The sequence below is a fragment of the Triplophysa dalaica genome, chromosome 24, assembly GCF_015846415.1.
Source record: "Triplophysa dalaica isolate WHDGS20190420 chromosome 24, ASM1584641v1, whole genome shotgun sequence".
Taxonomy (NCBI): Eukaryota; Metazoa; Chordata; class Actinopteri; order Cypriniformes; family Nemacheilidae; genus Triplophysa; species Triplophysa dalaica.
The window spans coordinates 2,381,561-2,398,766 of NC_079565.1; the positions used below are offsets into that span (position 1 = coordinate 2,381,561).

Consider the following 17,206-nt stretch of genomic DNA (forward strand, 5'->3'; position numbering starts at 1 on the left):
TTGGAATATTATATAAAAAAAGAAATTGGATGGAAACGGGAAGATTTGAATGAATATGCATCAAAACATAAGCTCTCATTTGAGTCCGACAACTGAAATCGGTCTCTGAACGCAAAATGATAGAGCATGAATTTTTACTTTTACAAGTAAAAATGTGTAATATGTCTTTTTAGGCATTATATTATATCAACATGCATTCCACACGATTAACAAATAAAACTGTCCTATGCATTTTTTTCTCAGCTTTGTTTTTCATTTTCTCGTCTACTTTTAGAATTCTTCTTCGACGGACTGGGAGGTTTGTTAGTCGCCACCTGTGAATGTAATGTCACAGGAGATTATAATAAGTACAGGTTTCCGCCGAAAAGTGATTCGAATTATAAAATGAAACACCATTTCTTCAAGAATCATCTCAAATGTATCAAGTATTGAGGAGAACAGATGTCTCATCTTACAACACCCAACTCCTCACATTGATAAAGTAAGAACAAAAGTGAAGGGTGACTTGAGTGAAACTTCTTTGATCTGAAGGTGTGTGTGCTAAAATGTCTGAAACTAATTTTGTCTGCAAAATATAATTGTGCAATCAACTAAGATTATTTAGTTTTAATTTGGATATATTGGAGTGAATAATGAAGAAAATTGAGTAATACTTGAAAGAGCACATTTCTGCAAATTCATGGCAAAGGGTGACTACAATGAAGATGGTGAAATATACAATAAAGAAACCAATGATGTAAAGGGTTTGGGGAAACCCCGCCCAGCTTAATTTTGGACCTGTAGTGTTTATTTAAGTTGTAAGGGAAAGAATCTGAATGTAGCATGAAATGTTTTGACAAACCATAACTGCCAGAGCTTAGTAAAGAAATGTTTATGTATTAAGGTTTTGTCTACACTTGTTTGTCTTGTATCTACATGATTTATCATAAGTATCATGAGAGAACATACTTCAATAGTTTTTGCAGGGAGTGGCACAGACTTTAATTCATCGTGTTTACTTGAAGTAAACAATCCTGTAAATATTGTACTAAACTGTACCTGTACTAGATTATACCTTAATGTAAGTGAAACAAATAGAACAAAAACACACACCAAGTGACATCAGAGTCAAGGGTGTGGTGATGGTAAAAATTGGTCGATTTTTTGATCGATAAGCGTTTCATTAACTTTGGTGTCACGCTGGGCAGGGGGAAATAGCTCACCAGCAACAGGTTTAGAGATCCCTGCTTTAATCTTGAAATAAAGGTCAAGAACATTTAATGTTCCCATTTGGTTCAGTTTGAGTAGAAATATAAATGTAGGGGATTGCGTGATACAAGTATACATGTTGCAATATAGTTTTTGCCACTCCCTGAACATTCTGTACATCTGATAACATTTCTGAAGAAACAATAACCAAACACATTTTACTAGTTTTTGCCACTCCCTGAACATTCTGTACATCTGATAACATTTCTGAAGAAACAATAACCAAACACATTTTACCTGATCTGAAGTACGGCTTTGTTTCATGGAGCTCTATTCTCGGTATTGCGAGTTTGAGAAATTGCACTGAAGTTTTAGATTTTAATTGTAATGAGTATAAAACGTTAAGTTTTTTATTGGTTGATGCCGGTGATTTCTCGTCATTTATCGATTTTACATAAATTCATTGCTCATTATTTTAGCCTTAATCATGACTTCCTGCTGGCTCTGTTTTATATTGACAAGGGTTCTATAAGAAAGGCTTTATCGTACTTTAAGAGGTACCTGTTTACAGTTTTAACAGCTGTTGCATGTATTTAAATGGTTATGGCTTACGTGCAGGCAATGAAAATAAATATTATTCCAATTTCTTTCATTGTTTACCTCATCTGTAAGTCGCTTTGAATAAAAGCGTCTGCTAAATGAATAAATGTTAGTGTACCTTGTTGCCTTGTTCTCCTGATGTTTGCTGATTGCTGTTACCCTTTGGATTATACACTGTGTTTTAGTTTGCTAACTTTGTTTTTGCCCCACGTGGCAAGTGTATTGTTATCCCTTGTTTGAGTTTCTGTTTTCCATATCATGTGATTAATAAAATATAAATGTTTTGTTGTCTACCTGCCTGCCTGCAATTGGGTTCTTCCCTCCCCGTTCCTGAAAACTACTTCACAATATGACTTCAAGGGTCATAAATGAACTAATATTCAAGTATAAAAAAGTAAAGATTGGTAATGAATTTATCACTCCCAGGAAAAATGTAACTCGTCAGTAATTTAACGCATGCATTACTTTGAACTTATTCTATTATTAAATACTGGTTTGAGGTTTTCCATTTTAGCATTTTTTGTGAACTCTAAACAATGTGGTTTGATGAAAATGCTTTCAAATGATGTTTGATTAACAAAGTTTGGGAGAAGCACAGGCACATAATTACGCAGCTGCCAAGTCATTATGTCTCCCGTCCTATCAAACAAAGAGGAAACTGTATGAATAGTTTAATCGCCTTACCACATTCATTCTACAGTTTTTGCAATATCCCTCCTCCACCCGGACTCCTCACTATTAAACTATCTCCTTCCCCAGGGGGTGGAAGCGTTTTTGGCTCGGGAAAACACTAAGACCAGAGCCCTTGCCCCGGACAAGGGGGAGTGCTCCGGGTCGGCATTCTCTCCCTTTAATGCTCTGCGTGAATGCCCAGACCTGAAGGATGGTTTGCACCTGTCTAACTTTTATATTCATATATAGAGTATTCTTTGCCAGGCAGCATCAATGACAAAAGTTATTTTAAGAACGCCAAAAGAGCGTCAGCTGTTCACTTTTTAGTTACTTGATTGCAAATCTGTTTAGTATAGTTTCAGGGTGTTTCATGAATATATTGTATTATTTTGACATATGAACTTGGACACGTGGTAGTTTTTACTACCAATATCATTTTCAATTCTAACAAATTCCTGAAGTGGCCTGAACAAATTCAGGCTAATCCTGCACTACCAGATCTGAAGTTGTTTTTGCTCTTCTGCTCAATGTATTTGGCTTTTGTGCACATAAGAATGTTTGGTGGGCACAAAGAGAAACGTTTTTAAAACCTTTCCTTATAACCAGGGCTTCTTACAATCTTCCTACTTTTTTTGTGTTCGGTGTCCCATAGCGTAACGTTAGACAGAAAAGGTCTCCCATGGACTCTGGGTGTGCATCAGAAAGTGTCACATCACATTTATATTCAGATGAATGTGCCTACTTACAAGTTTTGTATTGATATATTTCTATGCTCACGTCTACGCTTACTGAAATAAACCTGTTTGCCTAAAGTATAAGAATACTTTCTCATACCCGGTCGAGTCACATATTCTGTGGTCAATTGGTACCAGGTCACAATAGTAAGAGGACGGTACATGCCCAGATTTGGTCATACTGTAGGTTTGGGGCTGAAAAAAGTGCCCAGATTTCATAAACACTACCAGACATAAAAAAACTTAGATGTGCAGTGTGCTTTTCTGAATCTCAAATGTGTTTAAAACGAAGAGCAATACCTAGTGAATAATGATCAAAAACATAAAGACATTTTAAGATGACGTCAGCAGACCACATACACGTCAACATATACTGATTTAACTGAACAAGTAGGACAAAAGTAACGAACAAAGCATAAAGCAGTCAACACATGTTTGGCACAAATGGAAACCCATAATTGATGTCCCGAAACTTCTCAAACAAAGTCACATCCTAGTTTGATTGTATCAGTTTACATCATGATGAATTATAGTGCCACTCCCTGAACATTCTGTCCTGTTCGTTTTTACCAGAAAAATGTAAACCAGTGGCAACACTTGGAAATATTGCTCTGCGCCAGGGTTTCATAATTGAACTTGGTTCAGCAATCCGCTGTATACGACATAATCACAGAATATCAAACATATTTCTTCAAACTTTGAATGGAGGGACGTACTTTCCACTGGTGACAAGGGTGACATGTCCCCCCCAAAATTCATTTATGAAGAAGTAAGATCAAGCAGTCTCCCTGTGTATTGTGTATTGATTGTATCAGTTTACATCATGATGAATAAAAGTACCACTCCCTGAACATTCTGTCCTTCGATTTATCAAAAAATTTAAACCAGTTGACACATCCCTCAATAGGAGCGGTCATTGAGCTGTTTCCTTATTGAGATAAAAACAATTGCACAGAATTTTCGGAACTTAAATTCAACAAGTAGATTTGTTTTATTTCTTATTGCAATTTCTCGTCATGCACGGATATTTCACAATCCTCATAATTTTTTGCCTCATCACTACCAGCCTGCTGATGCTTTTTTATATTAGCAATGGTCCTGAGAAAAAGGATTCATCATACATTAGGAGGTACGTTTTGGGGAGTTTTAACAGCAATTACGTGTGTTACAATAGTTGTTATTAAAGACTTAATAGCAGACAATGAATATAAATGGTGGTTGGGAATGCACACAAGTTTTTCACCAACTGTTGCACTTGCGTATATGGTGGAGTGACAATAAAGGGATTAAAAATGTATGGCAGAATATGAAACAATGCTGATTAAACTGTTGACAAAATAAAATATTATTTCAAATAGAAGATGATTCTTTATAATAGTTTCCAACAATACTACAGTATTAAACATTTGTGTATATTGAGACCAAAATTAAAACAATTATTTCTTCCTTAAGCCTCCCAGGTAACATAAAATGTGACAGTGGCCCTCGGATCATTGATTTCCCCAAAAAGCCGTAAGTAAAAGTGTTTTGCTGACACGATAAATCACTTTTAAGTCTTAGCTGCTGTCCTTCTGACACCTTGTATCGGCATATTTCATGATTTTTTGTATAATCATTACAATAAGTCACACTTTATGTGTTTCATTGGATCTTGCAAATATTTAAACAATTAAAAGTATTAAAAAGTGTTAATTAAGTTTGGAAACATAGAATTTAATCACATAAAAAGTACAGTGCTTTTTCCCTTTACTGAAAAACTCCAAATTTTGACATGCAAGGTTTCGGAAGGTCAGCTGTGTTGTCATTTAGATTTTAAAAGTTTATATTTCTGTAAACTGTTTTAGATTGCAAGATTTTCTTTTGTTTCAGCATAGGGCCATTTTTCAATGACAATCCCTCTTGTGCCTGTCGAAACAATAATTCATTAAACCAGTTTGTGCCTGAAAATGAATTACAGGATCTTCAAAAGCGCAGAATAGAAGAGTACAAACAACACCAGATCAGGTTTGACAAGATAAATATAAAATCTTTAATAATAACATTATTCATAAATTAAATAACACTTCCAGTATTTAACAACGTGTTGTCTTCACATGCCGCACACAGAACGGGCAAACAGAACGATGTTCTTCTACTTGCCCCTCCTAACACCCCCCTTCAGTATCCCATCAGAGGATTCAGAGTATCGCCCATGAATAAAACTCTTATTCCTGGTGAGATGGGTGTCTGATACTTTGATTTCACAGAAAACTTTACTCGTTCCCTCAATTTAAATGAGTTATGCTATCTTCCAAGACTTGTATATTTAAGTTCATAGTTGCTCATATTCAATTTAAATTGACTAAATTTTGTTCTTATTTGTACACCATTCTTCACAGAAACACACATGAAAATGCATTTTTGACTTTATATATTTTTTTTAAATATAATATATTTACATAAGCAATAATTGTAAATTTTCACTCATAAACACATATTTATTATTAGGTCTAGCTGTACAAACACAAAACAGGGACATTTACCAGGTTTGTTCGGCAAATGCTCATTTTTTGGAGTATTCTTTTTATTTAATTTATCAAATCTTTTATTTCCTACCGATACTTTGTGGGGGTTTGCTGTCTTTTCAAAATTATAAAACAAAGCATGATTTTGGTTTATGTTTTCTCTTTTTAATCATTTAATGTGGAGGGTTCTCAACTTTTCATTAGCATAAGTATATATTTTTTTATAAAACAAATTATCAACTTTTTGGGTTAAACGGATGTCAAACGTGTGCAGGTGTCCCTTAGGGTGGGGAAAGGTGTGCTGTCAGTAATAGATGTTCAGGAAGGAGAGGATGTGAACGGAGAGAATGAAGGAATTCTGACCATCTCATCCACCAGTGTTGAAAAACTCAATGATCTGCTGAGCCGAGTGACCTACACCAGCACCATCTACCACATCAAGACTGAAGATCTCGGTAAAAAATCGTCTAGCATACATAACATTCTTTCAGACAGGTCACTTTTAATATTGTTTCATTATTTAAATTTTGAAATAAAATTATATAACGCTTTAGATTACAGCCAGCATTGTGCAGCAAAATTAAACAGAATTTACGGTGTAATTTTAGCAATAATGTTCCTCTACAGAAATATCTGTCGATAAAGGGGAACAATATATAAAGTTTGGGGAATAAAGGAGCAAGAGAAGTCTAAGGAAAATAAAAAATATATATTTATGAGGGAACTGCATGCCACATAAACATTCAAATTAACCTCTCTAGAAATACTCCATTTAGCACATTTTACACATTAAAACTCATTAAAATAAATTATTTGTAAACCACAATCCTAAAATCAATCAAATAAAAATGTATTCTAAAGTCAAAATTTTCCCATTACTTCATACTTGCTAGGGGTCGGCAACAGGCCCGCAACAATATCTGGCCCACCCCAGCCGCATTATTGTGCCCCCAGCTGGTTCTGAAATAAATCTGTCACAATCACTTCTTTAGTGAATTTGCCTTTAAAGAAAAGTATGAGAACGTTTTTGCAGCAATGCTTTATTTTGAAAAGAATTGAGAGCTTTTCTTTTGAAAATTTCAGAAAGATATTCTAAGGAGTATGTTGATTGCTAGACAAACTTCTAAGATCACCTTCAGGACCTTCCAAAGCTGATGCCGCAGCTTTGGGCAGTTCTTAATCAGTAATTCTAGGGTTCCTTTTGGAACTCTTTAAATAAAAAATGACTAAAAATATTGGCTGTAATATCACAGAACGTCGGCCTCCTCAGCACCGCGATGCTCCTCAGCAGTGAGGGCTCTCAGACAGCATGTCTCTCCCTCCTCCCAGGTTTCTGCACCAATGTAATACAGTTCAAAGTAGGGAAGGAAGGACGCGGGAACCGGCAAACATTTAACAAACTTTAATCTAAATAAACAAACAATAACACAAAAGTAAAACGCCGGCAGCCACCTCACAGTCGACTGCCGGCCATAAGAACATAAAAACAAACTTAAACATGTCCGGGCCCATTCCTCTTGGTCCGTAATCATGTCGCTGATCCTCTTATGCTCCCGATCATGTTGTATAGCATACTGCAGGCATGCATACCACATTATAATCAAATAGTTACCCCTTAGTTTTTAAATATTTACAGTATAAAAATGTTTATATATTGTTCCCCTTTACCTAAAGATATGTGCTGTAGAGGTACATTACTGTTACAGTAGTTGCTCTATAAATTCAGTTTTATTATGCAGTACATTGTAGTCAGTAATTAATAAAATACAACCATAGTTATAGTCAACTTGCTAATATGCTATTGTTATTTCCACCCAAACATGTCTAATTTATATAACCAAAGGAAATTTTGAACTTATGTAACCTAACTGCTTGTCTACAGCTTACTTTTCTTTTGAGAACCATGAGGTCATATTCCCGATCACGATCAGACGTCTGTCAGTTCCTGTTCTTTATGATCCGGGGAAAGGCAAGCACAAGACATGCTATCATGCTATTCTTCATATTTAAAGATCTCAGGAATGTAAATTATATAAAAATACTTTTTATAGTCTTAACTGTCTCTCTCTCTCTCTCTCTCTCTCTCTGTAGATATAAACTCTCTGGTGACTGTACTGGTGAAAGCATTTTTGAGATATAAAGAACTGAAAGTTCTTATTGAGAGTATTCGTGTTAACTACCCAAACATAAAGATCATTATTGCAGACGACAGTCATGAGCCAGAGAAGATTGATGGAGACAATATAGAGCATTACATCATGCCTCCAGCACAGGTACATGAGGATTTGGTTTATTTACCTGTAAAAGTTATGAAGCTGTGTTTAAAGTTTATGGGCCCTATTTAAACAATCTAAGCACATGGTCTAAAGCGCAGACGGGCGTTCGCTAATCCCCTCTTGATAGTTTCATGACGGTACCAACGGTTGACACGCCATGCGCATTGGCTGTGTCTGCTTGATGCGGTAGAGTCTAGCCCAACCACCCGACTTTTTATATGTTTTTACACAATAATAACCTTTTACATTGTAATCCTTAAACAGGGCTTTCTATGGGCGCATTTTACTAACGTCCTCTTTGAATAACAAAAAAATATTGCCCAATTGACTTTTGAGCTTTCAGTTTGCCTCAAAAAGGCAACTCGCCAATAATGCGCCTGAACACACCTGTTTTTTCAGACCACCACAAAGTGCCGGATTGACAATCCTGGCAAATGACAGAGGGGCCAGGACCATTTTCAATTAAAAAAAAATATGAGTAAAAAATATTTTACTGGCCGAAATTCCTTGCACAATTTCAAAATGGTTACAATAACATTAATAATAATAAATGTGATGCATTTGGCCCAGTCAGCAACCGTCAGCATGGTCACCAGATCAAAATTCAGAGTTCATTCAGAGTTCACATTTTAACTCAGTGTTGGTTGAACTTCCTTATTTATTATTAAACAGGCCCAAGGTGGAATTTAGGAGAAACACTGTTTACTAAACAGACCGAGACTGCTGTAGGCTACTTACAATATAGTAAATCTGTACACATCAAAAACCTAGAATAAAAGCAATAGAACTGGACATTTGCTCGCAGAAAACAAAACAGATTGCCTTAGAAAAGTACTAAGCATTGTTTGCCAGTAATCTACAATGGTTTAAGTATTATTATTTCACAATACATAAATGTAAGTAGTGAATGTGTGTGTCAGTGGGTTGGGCTGTGTGGGTGTGGTAATGTGGGCTGGTGTGGCACAACATGTTTGTCCCAGTCCGCCCCTCACAGCACACAAATGCATTTATTTTATTATCAACAACAGATATACAAACAAAGCAATGGAACATTATAATTGCATTACCAAGATACTTGATAACCAAAATTCAACAAACATGTATAATAAAAAAAGAATAATGAAAGTAACAAAAATAAATAAATTAAAAAAATACAATATGTATATATAAACAAACAACTAAAGCCAATGTATACTAGCCTGTTGTATTATTTGTTTAGGGTTGGTTTGCAGGCAGAAATCTGGCAGTGTCACAAGTCACCACTAAATACTTCTTATGGGTGGATGATGACTTTGTGTTCCTGAACCAGACACGTATAGAGAGTTTTGTGAAGATCATGGAAGCCGTCCCTGAACTAGATGTGGTGAGCATCCATTTAATGAACAAGTGTGTTTTATTTAAAAACGTTTGCAGAAGTTACAGACCTGTGCTAATATCTTTAGGTTGGCGGTGAGGTTGACGGAAATCGGTTTGCCTTTAAATTGCTCTATCAAGAGGGAAACAGCGATGAAGGCGGCTGCATCACACGTGTCAAAGCAACATACGGACCCGTGCCAGGATTGGACAAATGCTTCTTCGTCGATGGGGTCGTCAACTATTTCATGGCCCGAACGGATGCTGTGCGAAGGGTCGGTTTTGACCCGTTCCTCAAAAGGGTGGCTCACACTGGTAGGTGGACTGTGAAGGATTCTGGGTAGCTGATAAGGCCATGAACAGGTGTATTCGTCCCCATACAAACCAGATGCAGGTCATAGAAGTAGCAGTAACTTGTGTTCTTTTCTGTGTATCCGGGTTCTCAAAAAGGGTGAGCAATAATAATTAAATAATTAAAAGTGATTTATATAACACCTATATATCACAAAGTGCTTTACAATGAACATAGTAAACACAATAAAACAACTCAAACAATCAGACATACAATAAAATAAAGAATCAGGACAAATTAAATATTAAAATATCCCAAAGATTAAAAGCCATAGTTTCAATTGAAAGTTTGTCCGAAAAGTTGTCTTTTAAATGAATTTACAGAACCCATAGTTCTCAGTGTTAGAGGGGGAGAATTCCAGAGCAAATAGGAGCCAAATCACAAAAGCACCATCACCTTTTAGTCTAAAAACATGTCCTAGTTAAAAGTTGTCATCATGGATAAATAATGATATCTTTTCTAAACTCTATTTAATCCCCAGAATTTTTCCTTGACGGACTTGGAGAATTGTTAGTCGCCACCTGTCAAGGCCTGAGAATTGGTCATCAGAAGCATACTTCGTCAGGCACCTACAAACATTTCAGACATCCTCCAAAAGCTGATGGGCACAGAAAACTAATCCATCATTATTTTAAGAACCATTTAAAATGCATAATTTACTGAAGGATCATCACAGGTGAAATGTTCCTCTCACAACACTCAGTTCCTCTTTTAGGTGATCTGAAATGAACTTAATTGAATATTTGGTGGTTTTCTGAAAGTCCTTATACTGGTATTGGTTATAAAAAAAAATATGTGGTTACTCTTGGGGGGCAAATTCTCCTTTAAATGTATACGTTTTTATTTATTATTATAAATGTAATGTATTAATTTGAGCACATTTTGTTACTTAATTACATCTACGAAAAGCTGCAAACATACTGTGTAACTAATGCATATAATAAAATACTATATAATTTAACATATAATACTTCAGAAATGTTTGGGTGAGAGAATTACACCCTATTTGATCTTTTATTTTAAAATATTTATTTTATTTAGTACGTCTTGTTTTAAGTGGTAGTTACATAAACCTTCTATTCTTCTGGGGACTAATGTAGGCTGAAACAGCTTCACTCAGGGCTGTTTGATTGTTAGGTCTTGTTTAAACTGTTTAAGTAGTATTATCATATACAATTTTTATTGATTTATGACCACGTGGCAAAGTTCTGTCAAACAGGCACTCAAACAGAGCCTTTTATGGCCTGTCAATCTTGATGACAGTTATGTTTTATGGTTGTTGTTGTTGGGCACTCCTACAACCACCTCATCACTCCCTAATCAAAAAGTTGTTAAAATGACAACAATGTACCGCGAGAGTGATTGGAAAGCATCGCTAGCTCTTTCCAGCATGATGACCACAAGTCTATCCCAAAATGCACCCCATGTACCATTGTGGACTCGTACCTAGTGCCCTATAGGTCTGCACTTCCTGACGTCACCAAGTGTGGACTCTGGGGATGTCCACAAGACCGGAGTGCGACATTTGGGACAGGGCCAATGTCGCTACCAGATGTGTCCCGGAAACTTTAAAAAAAAAAGTGTGACACTACTCGTTACATACCAGATGTAAACAACAGTTACACCTGTTTCACCGCCATAGATTTAAGTTGAAAATTCTAATAAATACTGATAATATATCGTCTTATATTACATAGAGCATTACGATGCACCTTAGGAATAATATAGGAATAAAATATTAGGAATTAGTGATGTTAGCTGTGAAATAAAAGCTGCGATGCGTGTCAAAATAATATGTAGTTTTGTATCGATCCTTGATTCGTTCTCTAAAGATCATGTGGTCGGTGAGGTCCGATGCTTTATTTTATTCATTTATTTGCAATAGTTTACAACTAAGAAAAATGTCCACACCCGCAATATAAAACGTTTTGTTTATTGTTCTGACTTAAAATTATGCATTAGAACAGATCGTTGTCATAAACTCTTATTTATATCATGTACTGATTTATCAATTCCGTTCATTTTTGAGTTGCTGTGAAACACAGCTCAATCCCTCACTTTCACCAGCAGAGGTCGCAGTCTTGCTACGAATCAAATAGCTACGAAAATAAACTTATCAGATATTTTTACTATTTAATTTCAGATGTTAGTTTCAGATTAGTTATTCGTCTCCGTTAGTTTTAATGTTTCTAGAATGATGAAGTTTAATATTAATTAAAATATTTCATTTCTCGAAATATTGATGATTCTCTCTCTGAACAGAACTTGAGTCTCCATAGAGACCGACAAAAATTGCCAGAGCCGACTATATTTCAAGTCGTCTCGGCGGGGTATTGGGTAAAGTTTTCAATTAGCAATAATCGCGCCTCGGATAAACCTCATAGGCTACGATACTGCCACTGCGCAAAGCTAAAGAATAAAGGTGCCCTGTCCCTACCACACTGAGTCTGCGACACTTTCCCAAGACGGTATCACGTGTGACGTCAAGACGCACTCAAGAAAAAATATTTTATAAATGATATTATGTACGTTAATGCCTTTGGTAATCCAGCGCTGTGTATAAAATCGCGCAAACACCCGTGAAAAAAATATATTTAACAAATAATATGCAGTTACGTTCGCGTTGCATCATGGGAGCGTAGTGACGTATGATACATTGGGAGACGTCGGGTGGACGGAAGATTTCTGAAGAATCAGAAAAGCGAGAACATCGGGGAGTCTAAAGATCTTCTTCATGTTGATTTTAGAGTTTAGAAAAAGCGAAATATTACTACAACTCTGAAAATGCGAGAATTAAATTGTAATTCAAAAGCAGGATCGACCACGTCACTTAAACCTGCAGTGCTTTGAACCACCACAAGATGTCAGTAAAAGCTAAACCATACAGCAATGAAGAAACTTGCATTCATTCATACGTATAACTATATTTTTGTATATTTAAATCTTTAGATTTGTTCTAAAGAGTCATTATGCAGTTTTTCTCGTGTTATTATTTCACTTATTTTGAGGAAAACCAAATAATATGTTTATGTTTATTTGGGATTGACACGATGTTTTTCAACATCAGGTGTCAAGTGGTTCACTGTGGTCTGATGTGATGATTCTTCATTGTGCTGATGCGACTGACACAGAGCACAGCGAGACAGTGACACATTGTCATGGTGAAGTGATGTCAGCACTCTGACTGACAGAATGAAGTTTTTAGCATCAGCAGAACATTCAGTCTCACCAGTCACGAAAATTTCATTTCTACAACACTTCTTCAGTGTCAGACTTGCGACTTTGTTTTAAAAACTCATAAATCTTTCAGATATAAACTTACTGTTCTTATTCTTCAGAATGTGTCATGTGGTTTCTTAGGACTGATAAATGTAGGACATATCTGTCTTTGATTTATTGCCGAACAGTTTCTCTAAGATGTTTGTCGCTGCACACTCGCTATGCTGGAAATCTTATTCTGAGGATTAAAATCTGTATTGAGTGATTGATTGACCTTCTAAATGACACAGAGCCATTGATGTTTAGAATGTATGTGAATGACCTTAAACTTCATCATACACCCACACAGTCAGTCATACTGCAACCATACAGCATAATACCTACATTTATTTCTTTTATTTTATTATTTTAATGTATTGTGTTGTATTTTATTGTTATTTATTTATTTATTGTTTTCTTGTATTTTTTCTTCCTTAATATACACAATTTATTACGGTATTGGAGTCCCTTAGTAATATATCAGCTTTTTTTACTTTCTCGCCACTTCTCTATTATTTCACTTTATTTGCTTGATACAGTACACGTTTAAAACAACAAGACTATTTCCACTTTCTGAATTATAAAACATGAAAGTTTTAAAACAATACAGAAAACCACAGACCTGGGTGAAAGATTTAGAGACGCTTTTTTGGAACAATCCCATCACTTAAACAACATGAGTCATGGAACAAACTGTAAGTATACTGAATGCTATCTCTGTAGTATGCCAAAGTCTCTCTCTCTCTCTGTCTCTCTGCCGTGCTGTTCTTGTGTGTTCATTAGCCCCATATAAAAGTCTACATGTTAAAACCTGCTGAAGTGCAAGAGCCTATAAAAGCAGCCAGAAGGCCGCGCCACCTCCCTTTTGACTCGGTTCCGGATCTCAGGTCTGGAAATAGAGATTAACAGATGGCAAAGCGATGGCATTGGATCTGCCGGAGCGGCCTGGCCACACCCACGCTGCACCCGCTGTACCGTGAAATCACCGGGGGTTTACACTGTGCCCACACAAGAGCTCTTGCTCGATTTCCGTCTTTCTCTCGATTTCGGTATATAACCAATAGCTTCAAGCAAACAAGTTCTGTGATTGCTGAGAGGATGTAAAAGTATGACTCATTTGATAACTGGATTTATATTCTCAGATAAAAACCTGAGGGTAAAACTTGTTGAGTTGGCCTGACTTTTTTTACAAGACTCCTCGTGCCTGTGATGTGCATAGAGGTAAGAAATAACCTACATTTTTCATCAAAATGCATTGACAGAAACCCATGAAGTCTTTGGTTTTGGATGAATGAGGAAGGAGAATTGGATCAGGTTGAGTGGAGGAAGACTCTGTCTCTTCATCTCTCACTCCACCAATGTACCACCAATAAACAACACAACTACACAACACAAACTGAGCAAAACAATAGGAATGTATGACAGGAGCTGTTCTCAAACCACACAGGTGGTCACACCAGCAAAATGCAAATGAGCCTTTTTAAATGTCTTCAGGCTGTGGGGGATTTGTCATTCTGTAGCTCAGTTGGTGAAGCACTGTGTTAAGAGCACAAAGGTTGTGGGTTTGATGCTAATGATACGTATGCCTTGAATGCTCTTTTGCATTCATAAAGCTCATTTGAATCTTGAATGCATTGTAACTTGCTCTGAATGTGAGTGCCAGTTTCTATTTTGTTTTTCAATGCAAAAAGTACAAACAAGCAGTATTCAAGAAAGTTGAGAGACTTTAAAGATGTACTGTGAAAATCAACTTGCAAAATGTTCTCTTAACAAAGTCAAAAATTTAACTTCAAGAAAGTTTTTTTTTTAGTAAGATCGAGTCAATTGATTGTGTACACTGTACACTGAACTTAGATACTTAAGTGCTTGTCCAAAACATATCAAAACCTTAGTAATCTCAAAGGATTTTACAATGAACAAAAATTTGAAAGTTCCCAGCATGCATTGCGGAATTCCGAATTTTTCACTGTTTGGTATTTACTGGCTTTATTAATGCTGTTGTTGTTGTCGCTGTTAGCTATTTGTTGTGTTTGGAATGCATTTTTAACGTGGTGTAGACGTCTATATCAGGGTTGCCAGATTGGTTAATAAATCCTGCCATTAATCAAGCAAGATTAAAGAAAGTATCCCCATTTCAACACAAACAAAGTGTATAAAAAATGATGTTACATTGAAACATGGCCATCGGTGAACATATCCCTTCACTTGTATCCTGGAGTGGCAATTTGGCGATAAAATGGTAAATCTGGCAACCTTGTTCTCTGCTCATGCCATATATCTGACCAACACACTTACATGATCTGTCGTTATGTAAACAAAATAACTAATCATGTTATGATTACTAAAATCATATTAACACATTCTCTCATAGGCCTATAATTCAAAAACTGTTTACCCATTTTGTTTTAAGTTGCTGTCACTTTTATACACAGACAGTTTGAGGTTTGGATGGGTCTGCTGACCTTTAACCAGAGAAGGTGTGCAATGCATCATATGCGACGCTTCGGCGTTATGTCTAAAATAAACCTCCTCGATGTCTGTCATGTATGCCTCTTCACGCGATGCCACCTTTCCGCATGTGGCGCCTCCATCTGTCGCGCAACATTCACACGCGCCAAAATCCTCCCCGTTACACCGGGGAATAAACACGCGGGGAAATAAACCCGATGTGAATTAGGCTCTGAGGAATTGACTAAACGTCTCAAGGTCTGAAAGAAGATGGATGAGGAATTCACATTTTATGGCTGTTTAAACTCAACCAAGGCCAGCGGTTTAGTATGTTGTTGCGCGTGTTTACGGGTAGAGGGCGCTCGGGAGCCGCGTGAAGGCCCACGTGCAGACATATGGGCTAGACTTTATTGACCCCCGAGGAAGAATTCAGCGCAAAACGGCAGCAACATCACATCATGTAAGGTGTGTACAAACAAACACACAACGCAACTTCAGTAGACGTTAGATAGGGAGAAGTCAATCGTGTGTTCAACATTCTCACTCCCTGAGCAGGCCACAATTAAAACAAGTGAGGGAATAAGGGAATGTATTTTTGTGTAAAAATGTGTATTTGTATGTATGTATTAAGTATCTTTAGTCCGATGTAATACACATTGGCTAATAATCATTTTAAAGGTGCTTTTGCTTACGTTACCAATGTTATTTAGTCTCTTCCCTGACAGCACATACATCTGGGAGTGGGAGACGTCTATTCGACGCATTTACATCTGCAAGAGGTCGTTTTTTATTGTTTGCTCATATACGACACATCTCTGTCTCCTGTCAAATGTCATACAGACATCTAGAAGAAATGTAGGCCTTTGACTTTTAATGTATGTAAAACCACTTTTCCAAGACATTTATCAGATGTTCTTACACAGCAGATGTTTTCCTGATCTCCTGATATTTAGCAGACACATTACAGATGTACCTGTGCTATGTGGGTTTATGTGAAACAAACTGTTGTTCATATATTGAATGCAATCCCTGTTTCGTACACAGCTCATGTCACGCACGTGTGTCTGTTCTGTCCAATAATTTATAGCTCAGCACGGATACAAGTGAAGGCCGTTTCCCGGCACGGATCTCATTACCACATCTCTCTGTTTTTCATTTTCGTTATCTCGCTATTCTCGTCTCCTTGTCTTTCGTTTTTCTCACTTCCGTGTGTCCTCAGCTGTGAGTGTCTGACTCAGGGACGCCACTCTTGATTCATCCCATGAGTCTTTGGGGCAGTGCCTGCTTTCCTCCCAGACATGTGCATTTGCATAACCATAAATCACTCTGCAGAAGTGACACCTAGTAAACAATGGGGCTCTGGAACCCGGCCCTATCTCTCTCTCTTTCTCTCTCTCTCTCTCTCTCTCTCTCTATATATATATATATATATATATATTTCTCTCTCTCTCTCTCTCTCTCTCTCTCTCTCTCTCTCTCTCTCTCTCTTTCCCTCTCTCTCTCTCTCTCTCTCTCTTTATCTCTCTCTCTCTCTTTATCTCTTTCCCTCTCTCTCTTTATCTCTTTCCCTCTCTCTCTCTCTCTCTTTTTCTCTCTCTCTCTCTCTCTTTCCCTCTCTCTCTCTCTCTCTTTATCTCTCTCTCTCTCTTTATCTCTTTCCCTCTCTCTCTTTATCTCTTTCCCTCTCTCTCTCTCTTTTTCTCTCTCTCTTTCCCTCTCTCTCTCTCTCTCTCTCTCTCTTTCCCTCTCTCTCTCTCTCTCTCTCTTTATCCCTCTGCCTCTCTCTCTCTCTTTATCCCTCTCCCTCTCTCTCTCTCTCTC

At 36.9% G+C, this 17,206-nt stretch overlaps 1 protein-coding gene and 1 non-coding gene across 2 annotated transcripts; one reads left to right on the forward strand and one right to left on the reverse strand.

The window, feature by feature from the left end:
- Positions 1–4,075: 4,075 nt before the first annotated feature.
- LOC130413772 (beta-1,4 N-acetylgalactosaminyltransferase 2-like) lies at positions 4,076–10,647 on the forward strand. The gene is made up of 11 exons (XM_056739185.1): positions 4,076–4,323; positions 4,647–4,706; positions 5,064–5,198; positions 5,301–5,407; positions 5,682–5,719; positions 5,973–6,153; positions 7,581–7,667; positions 7,790–7,971; positions 9,194–9,337; positions 9,417–9,642; positions 10,161–10,647. The coding sequence occupies exons 1-11, from the start codon at positions 4,211–4,213 to the stop codon at positions 10,340–10,342; spliced, it is 1,455 nt and encodes a 484-aa protein (XP_056595163.1). The 5' UTR covers positions 4,076–4,210; the 3' UTR covers positions 10,343–10,647.
- Positions 10,648–11,949: 1,302 nt separating this feature from the next.
- Positions 11,950–12,090, reverse strand: LOC130415098 (U4 spliceosomal RNA). The gene has a single exon (XR_008905867.1). It is a non-coding gene; the product is annotated as a U4 spliceosomal RNA (small nuclear RNA).
- Positions 12,091–17,206: the final 5,116 nt, after the last annotated feature.

Coding starts and splice junctions, on each gene's coding strand:
- LOC130413772 (XM_056739185.1), top strand. CDS start 4,211: ATGCACGGATATTTCACAATCCTCATAATTTTTTGCCTCATCACTACC. Junction 4,707..5,063: donor ATTGATTTCCCCAAAAAGCC/GTAAGTAAAAGT, acceptor CTTTTGTTTCAG/CATAGGGCCATTTTTCAATG. Junction 6,154..7,580: donor CATCAAGACTGAAGATCTCG/GTAAAAAATCGT, acceptor GCTTGTCTACAG/CTTACTTTTCTTTTGAGAAC.